Source organism: Bombina bombina, chromosome 4, assembly GCF_027579735.1.
Source record: "Bombina bombina isolate aBomBom1 chromosome 4, aBomBom1.pri, whole genome shotgun sequence".
Classification (NCBI taxonomy): domain Eukaryota; kingdom Metazoa; phylum Chordata; class Amphibia; order Anura; family Bombinatoridae; genus Bombina; species Bombina bombina.
Genome location: NC_069502.1, coordinates 174,900,085 through 174,917,593, shown reverse-complemented (window position 1 = coordinate 174,917,593; position 17,509 = coordinate 174,900,085). Strand labels below are relative to the sequence as shown.

General features: G+C 40.5%; 1 protein-coding gene across 2 annotated transcripts in view; it reads right to left on the bottom strand.

Moving 5' to 3' along the window:
- KIDINS220 (kinase D interacting substrate 220) overlaps window positions 1–17,509 on the bottom strand; it is a 404,332-nt gene that overhangs the window by 293,751 nt on the left and 93,072 nt on the right. For both annotated transcript variants that reach the window (XM_053709711.1, XM_053709712.1), the window contains exon 7: window positions 16,447–16,545. In XM_053709711.1, the coding sequence (XP_053565686.1) occupies window positions 16,447–16,545 (99 nt within the window). The remainder of the gene's footprint in view (window positions 1–16,446; window positions 16,546–17,509) is intronic.

Below are 17,509 nucleotides of genomic sequence, written 5' to 3'. Positions count from 1 at the left end.
TGCCCCAATTGCCCTCAAAATCAAAGGCATTTTAGTTTTTTCTTTAAAAAAAAAAAATGTAGCCATTTTTTTAAATAAAAAAACTGCACTAGGCAGTTTTTGGGGTCTAAAGTTGGTGCGAGTGGGGTTCTCAGTAAATACATATGTATATGAATATATACATATATATTTGTGTTAATATGTGTATATACACATATTAAACACATAAATATAAGTATATAATTATATACATATATATTTAAAAATATGCAGCCATCGCTGCGCTACTTACTTCCCATGGGAGCCTATGGAAGCGCATTCTCATGAGTGCAATCCTTCCCAGCAATGCCAATGTGTAGGAAAGCTTGCGTTCGTATTGCTGTTAATTCATAATACCAGCGCACATTAGCATGTGCTGGTATTACACATTGTTATAATTATGGTAATCATTTTTCTTTAGTTAATTTTTTTTTTAATTATCATAATTGAGGTAATGATTATTATTCTAAAATTAAATAAAAAAATTAATTATTAATGTAATGATTATTTTTTTCATTCCAATTAAGGACAGCAAAGTTGATCAAATATGCAAGATTAACCTTATAAACTGGAGATAGTTCTCTCTAATAATTTCATAGCTATCAATTTATTTCTAATGGTATATAACTAAATAAGTAATTTACTGATATAACTGGCAAAATAATCTGAAAAGTTATTATTCTAAATATGAAACCTCTATGTAAAGGAAACATGATTTAAATTGAGGCTTACAAAAAAAAAGCACTGAGATAAGGGACGGCCTGTTGGGGCTTACAAACAGGCAATGTTATATAAAGTATAAAGGTTATAAAGTATATTAATATAACACTGAGTTATTCAAAGCTTGGCAATGGGTAGTGAAGGTATTAGCCATCTTTTTAAATAATAAAAAAATCAAGTACATCAAAAAATTAAGTGATAGTGAAATGTAAAAATAAAATGCTCTTTTTAATTACAATAAATTGCTTTTAAACAAGACATGGGTTAAATACATAGGGCATGATTCTCTAAAGCTCTCTGGACTGGCAAAATTCTACAAGAAGCTTCATCAGTATTAGGAGGCCCCTTCGGAAACACTCTAAAGGCAGTTTTTTTATTAAGAACTGGAATGACCAATCAGGGCCAGCCTTAGAACAAGGCGAGCGAGGCGGCCGCCTCGGGATCCGCAGTTAGGGGGCCCCGCCATGCCGGTTCGTAAAAAATATATATAATTTTTCTACAATTTTTTTGCCGCCATTTTTTTGGGAGCAATTTTTGGCCGTGCACAGAAAGGTGAGTGACAGGCACTGGGCGAGTGGGCGGCGGATACACATACTACAATCTGAATGATTGGAGGATTATACTATTATTCTCCAATCATTCAGCTCCTGCATGGCTAAGAGGGTGGTGACTGGTGGTGAGAGGGGAGGAGGAGCAGTGAGAGGACGGTTACATCACAACCGTTACCCACGTGAGTCAGACAGTCAGTGTCAGATAGTCAGTGGAGAAGCGAGCCGTAAGGAGGTAGGAGCAGAGCAGCAGCAGAGAGGAGTCACAGCAGAGTGGGAGTGTCAGTGTGGGACCGAGGAGTATCTAAGTCGGGGCTGGCTGGCTGGGCGGTGATGATGGACATTAGAAACTGCTGTAGTGTAGTGAAAATTGAAACAGAAACTAGTGCCTAGTACAAAAAGGTCATATCTCCTCCAAGTACTGTACTATGATCACACATCATGCTCAGCAATAACAATAAATAACAATCTATCGGCTAGATTTAGGGTTTTGTCGGTAACGACCCGCGTAGCTAACGCTGGTTTTTTTTTCCCCCGCACCTTTTAAATACCGCTGGTATTTAGAGTTCACAGAAGGGCTGCGTTAGGCTCCAAAAAGAGAGCGTATAGCATATTTACCGCCACTGTAACTCTCAATACCAGCGGTGCTTACGGACGCGGCCAGCTTCAAAAACGTGCTTGTGCACGATATCCCCATAGGAAACAATGGGGCCGTTTGAGCTGAAAAAAAACCTAACACCTGCAAAAAAGCAGCGTTCAGCTCCTAACGCAGCCCCATTGTTTCCTATGGGGAAACACTTCCTAAGTCTGCACCTATCACCCTAACATGAACCCCGAGTCTAAACACCCCTAACCTTACACTTATTAACACCTAATCTGCCGCCCCCGCTATCGCTGACCCCTACATTTTACTATTAACCCCTAATCTGCCGCTCCGTACACCGCCGCAACCTACATTATCCCTATGTACCCCTAATCTGCTGCCCCTAACACCGCGGACCCCTATATTATATTTATTAACCCCTAATCTGCCGCCCCCAACGTCGTCGCCGCCACCTACACACACTTATTAACCCCTAATCTGCCGACCGGACCTCACCGCTACTATAATAAAGTTATTAACCTCTAATTCGCCTCACTCCCGCCTCAATAACCCTATAATAAATAGTATTAACCCCTAATCTGCCCTCCCTAACATCGCCGACACCTAACTTCAAGTATTAACCCCTAATCTGCTGACCGGACCTCACCGCTACTCTAATAAATGTATTAACCCCTAAAGCTAAGTCTAACCCTAACACTAACACCCCCCTAAGTTAAATATATTTTTTATCTAACGAAATAAATTAACTCTTATTAAATAAATTATTCCTATTTAAAGCTAAATACTTACCTGTAAAATAAACCCTAATATAGCTACAATATAAATAATAATTATATTGTAGCTATTTTAGGATTAATATTTATTTTACAGGCAACTTTGTATTTATTTTAACCAGGTACAATAGCTATTAAATAGTTAATAACTATTTAATAGCTACCTAGTTAAAATAATTACAAAATTACCTGTAAAATAAATCCTAACCTAAGTTACAATTAAACCTAACACTACACTATCAATAAATTAATTAAATAAAATACCTACAATTATCTACAATTAAATCTAACACTACACTATCAATAAATAAATTAAATACAAATACCTACAAATACAAATAAATACACTAACTAAAGTACAAAAAATAAAAAAAGAACTAAGTTACAAAAAATAAAAAAATAATATACAAACATTAGAAAAATATTACAACAATTTTAAGCTAATTACACCTACTCTAAGCCCCCTAATAAAATAACAAAGCCCCCCAAAATAAAAAAATGCCCTACCCTATTCTAAAATAAAAATAAGAAAAGCTCTTTTACCCGGGGCATGCTCTGCTCTTTTGCCTGAATAAAAAACATACAATACCCCCCCCCACATTACAACCCACCACCCACATACCCCTAATCTAACCCAAACCCCCCTTAAATAAACCTAACACTAAGCCCCTGAAGATCTTCCTACCTTATCTTCACCACGCCGGGTATCACCGATCGGTCCAGAAGAGCCTCCGAAGTCTTCATCCAAGCCCAAGCGGGGGCTGAAGAGATCCATCATCGGGCTGAAGAGGTCCATCATCGGGCTGAAGAGGTCCATCATCGGGCTGAAGAGGTCCATCATCGGGCTGAAGTCTTGATCCAAGCGGCGGCTGAAGAGGTCCATCATCGGGCAGAAGTCTTCATCCTATCCGGGCAGAAGAGGACATCCGGACCGGTAGACATCTTCATCCAAGCCACATCTTCTATCTTCATCCATCCGGAGCGGAGCCATCTTCTTCCAGCCGACGCGGATCCATCCTCTTCTAACGACGCCTACTCGCCGAATGACGGTTCCTTTAAATGACGTCATCCAAGATGGCGTCCCTCGAATTCCGATTGGCTGATAGGATCAGCCAATCGGAATTAAGGTAGGAAAATTCTGATTGGCTGATGGAATCAGCCAATCAGATTGAGCTTGCATTCTATTGGCTGTTCCGATCAGCCAATAGAATGTGAGCTCAATCTGATTGGCTGATTGGATCAGCCAATCGGATTGAACTTGAATCTGATTGGCTGATTCAAACAGCCAATCAGATTTTTCCTACCTTAATTCCGATTGGCTGATAGAATCAGAGGGACGCCATCTTGGATGACGTCATTTAAAGGAACCGTCATTCGGCGAGTAGGCGTCGGTAGAAGAGGATGGATCCGCGTCAGCTGGAAGAAGATGGCTCCGCTCCGCTCCAGATGGATAAAGATAGAAGATGCGGCATGGATGAATATGTCTACCGGTCCGGATGTCCTCTTCTGCCCGGATAGGATGAAGACTTCTGCCCGATGATGGACCTCTTCAGCCGCCGCATGGATCAAGACTTCAGCCCGATGATGGACCTCTTCAGCCCGATAATGGACCTCTTCAGCCCCCGCTTGGGCTTGGATGAAGACTTTGGAGGCTCTTCTGGACCGATCGGTGATACCCGGCGTGGTGAAGATAAGGTAGGAAGATCTTCAGGGGCTTAGTGTTAGGTTTATTTAAGGGGGGTTTGGGTTAGATTAGGGGTATGTGGGTGGTGGGTTGTAATGTTGGGGGGTTATTGTATGGGTTTTTTTCAGTCAAAAGAGCAGAATTCTTTGGGGCATGCCCCGCAAAAGGCCCTTTTAAGGGCTGGTAAGGTAAAAGAGCTTTTCTATTTTTATTTTAGAAAAGGGTAGGGAATTTTTTTATTTTGGGGGGCTTTGTTATTTTATTAGGGGGCTTAGAGTAGGTGTAATTAGCTTAAAATTGTTGTAATATTTTTCTGTTTGTAAATTATTTTTTTATTTTTTGTAACTTAGTTCTTTTTTATTTTTTGTACTTCAGTTAGTTTATTTAATTGTATTTATTTGTAGGTATTTTATGTAATTAATTTAATGATAGTGTAGTGTTAGGTTTAATTGTAGATAATTGTAGGTATTTTATTTAATTAATTTATTGATAGAGTAGTGTTAGGTTTAATTGTAACATAGGTTAGGATTTATTTTACAGGTAATTTTGTAATTATTTTAACTAGGTAGCTATTAAATAGTTATTAACTATTTAATAGCTATTGTACCTGGTTAAAATAAATACAAAGTTACCTGTAAAATAAATATTAATCCTAAAATAGCTACAATATAATTATAATTTATATTGTAGCTATATTAGGGTTTATTTTACAGGTAAGTATTTAGCTTTAAATAGGAATAATTTATTTAATAAGATTTATTTTATTTTGTTAGATTTAAATTATATTTAACTTAGGGTTAGGGTTAGACTTAGCTTTAGGGGTTAATAAATTTATTAGAGAAGCGGTGAGGTCCGGTCGGCAGATTAGGGGTTAATAATTGTAGGTAGGTAGCGGCGACGTTGGGGGGGGGGGGCAGATTAGGGGTTAATAAATATAATATAAGGGTCGGCGGTGTTAGGGGCAGCAGATTAGGGGTACATAGGGATAACGTAGGTTGCGGCGGTGTGCGGTCGGCAGATTACGGGTTAAAAAAATTTATTAGAGTGGCGGCAATGTGGGGGGGGGGCCTCGGTTTAGGGGTACATAGGTAGTTTATGGGTGTTAGTGTACTTTAGAGCACAGTAGTTAAGAGCTTTATGAACCGGCGTTAGCCCAGAAAGCTCTTAACTCCTGGCTTTTTGCTGCGGCTGGAGTTTTGTCGTTAGATTTCTAACGCTCACTTCAGCCAAGACTCTAAATACCAGCGTTAGAAAGATCCCATTGAAAAGATAGGATACGCAAATGGCGTAGGGGGATCTGCGGTATGGAAAAGTCGCGGCTGCAAAGTGAGCGTTAGACCCTTTGCTGACTGACTCTAAATACCAGCGGTAGCCCAAAACCAGCATTAGGAGCCCCTAACGCTGGTTTTGACGGCTAACGCCAAACTCTAAATCTAGGCGTATGTTAATTATTATTGCATACATGTTTATCATAAATATACAGTACAGTATTTTTGCTACCAGTGTAAACTCCCAGTCACTTTGCAATGCATCATGTTCCTTTTTTATATGCAGGAAAACAAGATTATACAGTGTTATCATAGAGCACTGAAATGATTACCAGTGTATATTTAGGTGTCTCTAGGAACAATATATTGCTGGGGTACACAGTCAAATGTAGAGGCACTAATACTTATCAATGTCAAAGACTTACTTATGAAATAATGATGCATTATTATGTGTGTACATTAATATACATTTCTTTCATTTAATTGGCAAGAGTCCATGAGCTAGTGACGTATGGGTTATACAATCCTACCAGGAGGGGCAAAGTTTCGCAAACCTCAAAATGCCTATAAATACACCCCTCACCACACCCACAATTCAGTTTTACAAACTTTGCCTTCTATGGAGGTGGTGAAGTAAGTTTGTGCTAGATTTCTACGTTAATATGCGCTTCTCAGCATTTTGAAGCCTGATTCCTCAGCGAATGTCAGAGGGATGTGAAGGGAGTATCACCTATTGAATGCAATGGTTTTCCTCACAGGAGTTCTATTTCATAGGTTCTCTGTTATCGGTCGTAGAGATTCATCTCCTACCTCCCTTTTCAGATCGACAATATACCCTTATATACCATTACCTCTACTGATAACTGTTTCAGTACTGGTTTGGCTATCTGCTATATGTGGATGGGTGTCTTTTTGGTAAGTATGTTTTTATTACTTAAGACACCTGAGCTATGGTTTGGCTCTTTATGCATTAATATAAAGTTCTAAATATATGTATTGTACTTATATTTGCCATGAGTCAGGTTCATGTATTTCCTTTTTGCAGACTGTCAGTTTCATATTTGGGAACATAAACATATTGAGAAATATTTTTCTTACCTGGGGTTTAAATTGACTACATTTCTTGCAAATTGCGGGCAGGATTAGGCCCGCGGATGCGCCGAATGCTAGACTTTATTGCATCATTCTTGGCGCGAGAATTTTTTGGCGCGAAAGTACGTCCGTTGACGCAAGTTTGTCATTTCCGGCATCATAGTTGACGCCGAGTTCCTTACACAAGGTTGCGTCGTTAGTGACACAAGTTCCGAACTTTGTTGGCGCCAAAAAAATTTCAGTTATGTTGTGCATCATCCTTGGCGCCAAAATTTTTCTATTATTTTATCACCCCATTGCTATTTGCCTCTTGCCTTTTTCTATGTCAGAGGGCTATGGTATTTGCATTTTTTCCAATTCCTGAAACTGTCATATAAGGAAATGGATAATTTTGCTTTATATGTTGTTTTTTCATTTACATTTTGCAAGATGTCTAAATCTGATCCTGTCTCAGAAGTATCTGTTGGAACTTTGCTGCCTGATATCGGTTCTACCAAAGCTAAGTGCATTTGTTGTAAACTTGTGGAGATTATATCTCCGAATGTCATCTGTAATAGTTGTCATGATAAACTTTTACATGCAGATAATGTGTCCATCAGTAATAGTACATTACCGGTTGCAGTTCCTTCAACTTCTAATGTACATGATATACCTATGAATTTTAAAGAATTTGTTACTTATTCTATTCAGAAGGCTCTGTCTGCTTTTCTGCCTTCTAATAAACGTAAAAACAAAATTTATGCTTACCAGTTAAATGTATTTCTCTTGTGGTGTATCCAGTCCACGGGTTCATCCATTACTTGTGGGATATTCTCCTTCCCAACAGGAAGCTGCAGAGGACACCCACAGCAGAGCTGTCTATATAGCTCCTCCCCTAACTGCCACCCCCAGTCATTCGACCGAAGACAAGCAAGAAAAAAGGAGAAACTATAGGGTGCAGTGGTGACTGTAGTTTAAAAATAAAAACCACCTGCCTTAAAATGACAGGGCGGGCCGTGGACTGGATACACCACAAGAGAAATAAATTTATCAGGTAAGCATAAATTTTGTTTTATCTTGTAAAGGTGTATCCAGTCCACGGGTTCATCCATTACTTGTGGGATACCAATACCAAAGCTTTAGGACACGGATGAAGGGAGGGACAAGGCAGACACTTAACGGAAGGCACCACTGCCTGTAAGACCTTTCTCCCAAAAATAGCCTCAGAGGAAGCAAAAGTATCAAATTTGTAGAATTTAGAAAAAGTATGAAGCGAAGACCAAGTCGTCGCCTTACAAATCTGTTCAACAGAGGCCTCATTTTTAAAAGCCCATGTGGAAGCCACCGCTCTAGTAGAATGAGCTGTAATTCTTTCAGGAGGCTGCTGGCCAGCAGTCTTATAAGCTAAGCGAATTAAGCTTCTCAGCCAAAAAGAAAGAGAAGTTGACGAAGCCTTTTGGCCTCTCCTCTGTCCAGAGAAGACAACAAACAAAGCAGATGTTTGACGAAAATCCTTCGTAGCTTGTAAATAAAACTTTAAAGCACGAACTACATCAAGATTGTGTAATAGACGTTCCTTTTTAGAGGAAGGATTAGGACATAATGAAGGAACAACGATCTCCTGATTGATATTCTTATTAGATACCACTTTAGAAAGAAACTCCGGTTTGGTACGAAAAACTACCTTATCTGCATGGAAAATCAGATAAGGGGAATCACACTGTAAAGCAGATAACTCCAGAACTCTTTGAGCCGAGGAGATAGCTACTAAAAACAGAACTTTCCAAGATAAAAGTTTAATATCTATGGAATGCAAAGGTTCAAACGGAACCCCTTGAAGAACTTTAAGAACTAAATTTAAACTCCATGGCGGAGCAACAGGTTTAAACACAGGCTTGATTCTAACCAAAGCCTGACAAAACGCCTGGACGTCTGGAACCTCAGCCAGACGTTTGTGCAAAAGAATAGACAGAGCAGAAATCTGTCCCTTTAGGGAACTAGCTGACAATCCCTTCTCCAATCCATCTTGGAGAAAGGATAATGTCCTAGGAATCCTGACTTTACTCCATGAGTAACCCTTGGATTCACACCAATGAAGATATTTACACCATATCTTATGATAGATTTTCCTAGTGACAGGCTTTCGAGCCTGAATTAAGGTATCAATGACCGACTCGGAAAAACCACGCTTTGATAGAATCAAGCGTTCAATCTCCAAGCAGTCAGACGCAGAGAAATTAGATTTGGATGTTTGAAGGGACCTTGAAGTAGAAGGTCCTGCCTTAGCGGCAGAGTCCATGGTGGAAAGGATGACATGTCCACCAGATCTGCATACCAAGTCCTGCGTGGCCACGCAGGAGCTATCAAAATCACTGAAGCTCTCTCCTGCTTGATCTTGGCAATCAGACGAGGGAGCAGAGGAAACGGTGGAAACACATAAGCCAGACTGAAGGACCAAGGCGCTGCTACAGCATCTATCAGCGCTGCCTTGGTATCCCTCCACAAGTTTTGTTGTAAACTTGTGGAGATTATATCTCCGAATGTCATTTGTAATAGTTGTCATGATAAACTTTTACATGCAGATAATGTGTCCATCAGTAATAGTACATTACCGGTTGCAGTTCCTTCAACTTCTAATGTACATGATATACCTATGAATTTTAAAGAATTTGTTACTTATTCTATTCAGAAGGCTCTGTCTGCTTTTCTGCCTTCTAATAAACGTAAAAACAAAATTTATGCTTACCAGTTAAATGTATTTCTCTTGTGGTGTATCCAGTCCACGGGTTCATCCATTACTTGTGGGATATTCTCCTTCCCAACAGGAAGCTGCAGAGGACACCCACAGCAGAGCTGTCTATATAGCTCCTCCCCTAACTGCCACCCCCAGTCATTCGACCGAAGACAAGCAAGAAAAAAGGAGAAACTATAGGGTGCAGTGGTGACTGTAGTTTAAAAATAAAAACCACCTGCCTTAAAATGACAGGGCGGGCCGTGGACTGGATACACCACAAGAGAAATAAATTTATCAGGTAAGCATAAATTTTGTTTTATCTTGTAAAGGTGTATCCAGTCCACGGGTTCATCCATTACTTGTGGGATACCAATACCAAAGCTTTAGGACACGGATGAAGGGAGGGACAAGGCAGACACTTAACGGAAGGCACCACTGCCTGTAAGACCTTTCTCCCAAAAATAGCCTCAGAGGAAGCAAAAGTATCAAATTTGTAGAATTTAGAAAAAGTATGAAGCGAAGACCAAGTCGTCGCCTTACAAATCTGTTCAACAGAGGCCTCATTTTTAAAAGCCCATGTGGAAGCCACCGCTCTAGTAGAATGAGCTGTAATTCTTTCAGGAGGCTGCTGGCCAGCAGTCTTATAAGCTAAGCGAATTAAGCTTCTCAGCCAAAAAGAAAGAGAAGTTGACGAAGCCTTTTGGCCTCTCCTCTGTCCAGAGAAGACAACAAACAAAGCAGATGTTTGACGAAAATCCTTCGTAGCTTGTAAATAAAACTTTAAAGCACGAACTACATCAAGATTGTGTAATAGACGTTCCTTTTTAGAGGAAGGATTAGGACATAATGAAGGAACAACGATCTCCTGATTGATATTCTTATTAGATACCACTTTAGAAAGAAACTCCGGTTTGGTACGAAAAACTACCTTATCTGCATGGAAAATCAGATAAGGGGAATCACACTGTAAAGCAGATAACTCCAGAACTCTTTGAGCCGAGGAGATAGCTACTAAAAACAGAACTTTCCAAGATAAAAGTTTAATATCTATGGAATGCAAAGGTTCAAACGGAACCCCTTGAAGAACTTTAAGAACTAAATTTAAACTCCATGGCGGAGCAACAGGTTTAAACACAGGCTTGATTCTAACCAAAGCCTGACAAAACGCCTGGACGTCTGGAACCTCAGCCAGACGTTTGTGCAAAAGAATAGACAGAGCAGAAATCTGTCCCTTTAGGGAACTAGCTGACAATCCCTTCTCCAATCCATCTTGGAGAAAGGATAATGTCCTAGGAATCCTGACTTTACTCCATGAGTAACCCTTGGATTCACACCAATGAAGATATTTACACCATATCTTATGATAGATTTTCCTAGTGACAGGCTTTCGAGCCTGAATTAAGGTATCAATGACCGACTCGGAAAAACCACGCTTTGATAGAATCAAGCGTTCAATCTCCAAGCAGTCAGACGCAGAGAAATTAGATTTGGATGTTTGAAGGGACCTTGAAGTAGAAGGTCCTGCCTTAGCGGCAGAGTCCATGGTGGAAAGGATGACATGTCCACCAGATCTGCATACCAAGTCCTGCGTGGCCACGCAGGAGCTATCAAAATCACTGAAGCTCTCTCCTGCTTGATCTTGGCAATCAGACGAGGGAGCAGAGGAAACGGTGGAAACACATAAGCCAGACTGAAGGACCAAGGCGCTGCTAGAGCATCTATCAGCGCTGCCTTGGTATCCCTGGACCTGGACCCGTAACGAGGAAGCTTGGCATTCTGACGAGACGCCATGAGATCCAGTTCTGGTTTGCCCCATAGTTGAATCAACTGGGCAAATACCTCCGGATGGAGCTCCAACTCCCCCGAATGAAAAGTCTGCCGACTTAGAAAATCTGCCTCCCAGTTCTCTACTCCTGGGATATGGATAGCTGAGAGATGGCAAGAGTGAACCTCTGCCCATAGAATTATCTTTGAAACCTCCAACATTGCCAGGGGGCTTCTTGTTCCCCCCTGATGGTTGATATAGGCTACAGTCTTGATATTGTCCGACTGAAATCTGATGAACCTGACCGCAGCTAGTTGAAGCCAAGCCTAAAGAGCATTGAATATCGCTCTCAGTTCCAGAATGTTTATCGGAAGGAGGGCTTCCTCCTGAGTCCACGAACCCTGAGCCTTCAGGGAGTTCCAGACTGCGCCCCAGCGCAGAAGGCTGGCATCTGTCGTCACTATAGTCCACTCTGGCCTGCGGAAACTCATTCCCCTGGACAGATGGACCCGAGATAACCACCAGAGAAGAGAATCCCTGGTCTCTTGATCCAGATTTAGCAGAGGGGACAAGTCTGTGTAGTCCCCATTCCACTGATTGAGCATGCAACGTTGCAGTGGTCTGAGATGTAGGCGGGCAAACGGAACTAAGTCCATTGCCGCTACCATTAGGCCGATTACTTCCATACACTGAGCCACTGACGGCCGAGAAGTGGAATGAAGAGCACGGCAGGAAGTTAGAAGCTTTGATAACCTGACCTCTGTCAGAAAAATTTTCATTTCCACTGAATCTATCAGTGTTCCTAGGAAGGAAACTCTTGTGAGAGGGGAGAGAGAACTCTTTTCTTCGTTCACCTTCCACCCGTGAGACCTCAGAAAGGCGAGAACAATGTCCGTATGGGACTTGGCGATTTGAAAAGTCGACGCATGTATCAGAATGTCATCTAGGTAAGGAGCCATCGCTATGCCCTGTGGCCTTAGAACCGCCAGTAGGGACCCTAGAACCTTCGTAAAGATTCTTGGTGCCGTGGCTAACCCGAAGGGAAGAGCCACAAACTGGTAATGCCAGTCTAAGAAGGCGAACCTGAGGAACTGATGATGATCTCTGTGAATCGGAATGTGGAGATAAGCATCCTTTAAGTCCACGGTAGTCATATATTGACCCTCCTGGATCATAGGGAGGATGGTTCGGATAGTCTCCATCTTGAAGGATAGGACCCTGAGAAATTTGTTTAGGATCTTGAGATCCAAGATTGGTCTAAAAGTTCCCTCTTTTTTGGGAACTATAAACAGATTTGAATAGAAGCCCTGCCCCTGTTCCTCCCTTGGAACTGGGTGGATCACTCCCATAACCAGTAGGTCTTGAACACAACATAAGAATGCCTCTCTCTTTATCTGGTTTACAGATAATTGTGAGAGATGAAATTTCCCCTTTGGAGATGAAGCTTTGAAGTCCAGAAGATATCCCTGGGAAACAATCTCTAATGCCCAGGGGTGAAATCTCCCCTTTGGAGATGAACCTTTGAATTCCAGAAGATATCCCTGGGAAACAATCTCTAGTGCCCAGGGATCCTGGACGTCTCTTGCCCAAGCCTGAGCGAAGAGAGAAAGTCTGCCCCCTACTAGATCAGGTCCCGGATCGGGGGCTACTTCTTCATGCTGTCTTAGTGGCAGCAGCAGGTTTTTTGGCCTGCTTCCCCTTGTTCCAAACCTGGTTAGTTCTCCAGACTGGTTTGGACTGGGCGAAATTTCCCTCTTGTTTAGTATTAGAGGAAGCTGAAGCTGCGCCACTCTTGAAGTTTCGAAAGGAACGAAAATTATTCTGTTTGGTCCTTAATTTATTGGACCTATCCTGAGGAAGGGCGTGACCTTTTCCTCCAGTAATATCAGAAATGATCTCCTTCAGACCAGGCCCGAATAGGGTCTGTCCCTTGAAGGGGATGTTAAGAAGCTTAGACTTTGAAGTAACGTCTGCTGACCAGGACTTAAGCCATAGCGCCCTACGCGCCAGAATGGCAAAACCTGAATTCTTAGCCGTTAGCTTGGTTAAATGAAAAACGGCGTCAGAAATAAAGGAATTAGCTAACTTAAGAGCTTTAATCCTGTCTAAAATATCATCTAACAGGGTCTCTACCTGTAGAGCCTCCTCAAGAGACTCGAACCAAAAAAACGATGCAGCAGTAACTGGGGCAATGTATGCAAGAGGCTGGAGAATAAAACCCTGATGTATAAAAATTTTCTTAAGGAGACCCTCCAATTTTTTATCCATAGGATCTAGCAAAGCACAACTGTCCTCAACGGGGATAGTTGTACGCTAAGCTAGGGTAGAGACTGCTCCCTCCACCTTAGGGACCGTCTGCCACAAGTCCCATATGGCGGCATCTATGGGAAACATCTTTTTAAAAGCAGGAGGGGGAGAGAACGGCACACCTGGTCTATCCCATTCCTTAGTAATAATTTCCAAAAACCTCTTAGGGACTGGAAAAACATCAGTGTTAACAGGCACTGCAAAGTATTTGTCCATCTTACACAATTTCTCTGGAACTGCAATGGGTTCACAGTCGTCCAGAGTCGCTAAAACCTCCCTAAGCAATAAGCGGAGGTGTTCGAGCTTAAATTTAAACGCTGTCATTTCAGAATCAGACTGAAGCAACGTCTTCCCTGAATCTGAAATGTCACCCACAGATAGAAGCTCTCCTGCCTCGGCTTCTGAGTATTGTGAGGGTATATCGGACACAGGTATTAAAGCGTCAGAAAGCTCTGTATTAGTTCTAGCCCCAGAGCTGTCTCGCTTGCCTTGTAACCCTGGCAGTTTGGACAATACCTCTGAGAGGGTAGCATTCATAACTGCCGCCATGTCCTGTAAGGTAAAAGAATTAGACGCGCTAGATGTACTTGGCGTCACTTGAGCGGGAGTTATAGGTTCTGACACATGGGGAGAGCTAGATGGCAGAATCTCCCTTTTTTTAGTCAGAGAATCCTCTGGAGATAGATCTTTAAACGCCATAATATGGTCTTATAGTTTATAGAAATTTCAGTACATTTGGTACACATTCTAAGAGGGGGTTCCACAATGGCTTCCAAACATATTGAACAAGGACTTTCCTCTATGTCAGACATGTTTAACAGACTAGTAATGAGACAAGCAAGCTTGGAAAACACTTTAATAAAGGTGAAAAAGCAATTAAACAAAAACGTTACTGTGCCTTTAAGAGAAAAAAACTAGCACTTAAACTGCAAAACAATGTAAAAATATAGTAAAGTCTTCTAAATTTTTTAGCCCCCAAACCGGATTTAAAAAACGTCAACCACCGGTAAAAGACATTTGAGCACCTTGCCACAGCTCTGCTGAGGCTCCTACCTGCCCTCAAATAAAATTTAGGGAAGAAATAAACCCTTTATAATGGTCCTCAGATGCCAGAGGACTCCTCTAGGGAAGCTGGATGTCTCAGTCTGAAGGAAACTGCGCATCTAGAGCGCGAAAATAGGCCCCTCCCACCATGTACTGGATGTCAGAGGGGCCTTAAGAAAATACTCCTAAGGAGTATCTGACTAGCCATGTGGAAAACTAGGCCCCCAATAAAGATTTATCTCCCTCAGAGAAAAAACGTCCTATTTATGAAACATGTAAACGTTTTGTCACTAAGTAATATGAGTATTAACATGAGTATTACCCTGTTTTGTAAGCATGATCCCAGTCGTTGTTAAATCACTGCATCTAGCTTACTTCAAATACACAAGGCTCTGTCAGTATTTTCTATAACTTATTCATCTCTCTAGAAATAAAAATACTGAACATACCTCAAAGCAGGTAATCTGCAGACCGTTCCCCCAACTGAAGTTTTCCCATACTCTTCAGTTATGTGTGAGAACAGCAATGGACCTTAATTACAAACCGCTAAGATCATCAACCTCCAGGCAGAATTCTTCTTCTAATTTCTGCCCGAGAGTAAAACAGTACAACGCCGGCACCGTTTAAAAATAACAAACTCTTGATTGAAGGTAACACTACACTAAGTCACCACATATCTCTTGATACTTCCTATCTTGTCGGGAATTGCAAGAGAATGACTGGAGGTGGGGGTTAGGGGAGGAGCTATATAGACAGCTCTGCTGTGGGTGTCCTCTTGCAACTTCCTGTTGGGAAGGAGAATATCCCACAAGTAATGGATGAACCCGTGGACTGGATACACCTTACAAGAGAAAAGGTTTTATGATCATGTGGAGGACATTTAAGCAGGTTTCGATAAACACAGTGTATCAAATCATTTCAGACAATAACAAAATAAAGATCTTTTATAGACATTATTGAATAGATCCCTCCTGGAAATGATAACCATAAGCGATTGGTAAGGTTAAGGCTCACAAGCGTTCATGGAAATTGGATCTTTCAGTGTATATGGTATTAGACTTATTACTGGAGAAAACCTGAACAATGAATAATATAAGAGGATAATATGAGTTTATTGTGGAGTACTATAAACCCCATGTTTTGGTTTATATGGATAAGGGTAAATAAATGTATTGGGGCCTGTATAAATTATAATTAAGTCTAGTGATTAAAAATGTGTGAGTGTTGTATGGTTACAGTAAATGTCTGTATATTATTTGTTATGGTATATTTGTGAAATGTTCCAACACAATTGTTCCATTGAATTAGTATGAAGTTCAGGTATCACTACAAATGTCAATGTAATAATGTAATGCAATATAACGTTTTTAAGATATGATGAAAAATAGGGGCAAGTTGTTAGTTTGTAACCTTTGTACTGCCACACCTCAGTAAGCTGTTGGCTATAACCATTACATACGCTGAAATGGCTTATGTTGAATTAGGTTTTAATACAATCATTTGCACTGTGCTGAGGTAATTTAGGAGTTAAAAGGGTGAAATATTTTTGCAATTTCCATTTAAGCACCAAATAGGTATGAGACTGTAATCGCCCCATAATCGCCCCATACCAGAAAGGAACCCAAACGAAAAATGTTGAGGTCCATTGTGGGAGTAGACTGGAGACCAGACTGTGAAGTGGCGTAGTTCCGTAAATTAAGGATTCTAGGGTATTTTTTCAGGCCTTCATGAAAGCAAGAGTAAAACATGGTGGCTAATTGATTCCGCAAAGAAAAAAACTGCCTAATATATTCAACTCCATAACAATGGTGTGTTATTAATTTCATGTTATTTTGAAAAATGTTATAAATAGCATTTTTAAAGCCCAAGCACTTCATTGCAATCATAGATTAAGAGTCTGGATTACTTACAGCGCCTTCTTGATCAACATCCGCCCCCATCTGCAGAAGTGACTTGACACCCTCCAAGTGTCCTTTTCTTGCAGCCCAAATAAGAGGTGTGGTTCCATACTGCAAACAGAACAAAAAAAAGCAGACATTAATATTCAAATACTTAATATGTCACAGAGGTAGAGGGAAACTATTATCTTGGAAATGGAATCTGCGTCTCCTTTCTACTGAGGGACGCATTGGTTAGGTTTAAAAATTATGTGAATGATCCACTCTGCAAACAGTGCAACAAAAGTATAATTAATTTAACTGAAAGCTTAAATTTAGTTCAGCTTAAGCTTTCATATTGTTCCTGATATATAAAAGCACAATGCAATGCATTTGCCGACTTACATGTCTTATTGCTCAGAATATGGATTTCTTACAGCACCAAGCAAAATTTCAATTAAAACAATATGTAGTTTGTGCAGAGCAGTCATTGAGCTAGAAAGCTAAAGAATAACATTAGGTCATAGTGAACATTTCTGACTCCACAGATAACTGTTTAAAGGGAAAGTTTACTGTCTAAATATGATCCCCGTTAATGTGTTCTCAATTATCTATTTTGCCTTCTGGCTCCTTTTAATTTATTTTCATATTTGAAATAGCTGATATGCCTGTGGTATTCCCACCTTTACTGAACATTTCAATACTTAAGTATTGGCTATAGAAATGCCAGCAACAGAAACTACACTCCCAGTGGGAGGTATGAGAGATAAGTGATAAAATGTTTCAATTTTTCTCTATAAGGACCTGATGATCTAAAAGTCTCTGGGCTGGAGAGATTATTGAAGAATGCCTGCCTGTCCTATTTCCCAGATGGAATTATCTAAAGCAACTTGTTAAGGGGCGTATGTATACTGCATTTTCATATGGGGAGGAGATGCGGACATTACAAAAGTGCATAATAAAATTTGTATGTTAATTTTTTTTTAAATGAATAACAACCATTCACACAAAAATATGCAGAAAGAAAACTGTATTGTTAAGGTGCCTCAAAAATAGTAACAAAATTCTTCACCAAAAATTGTATCTTATAAAAAAT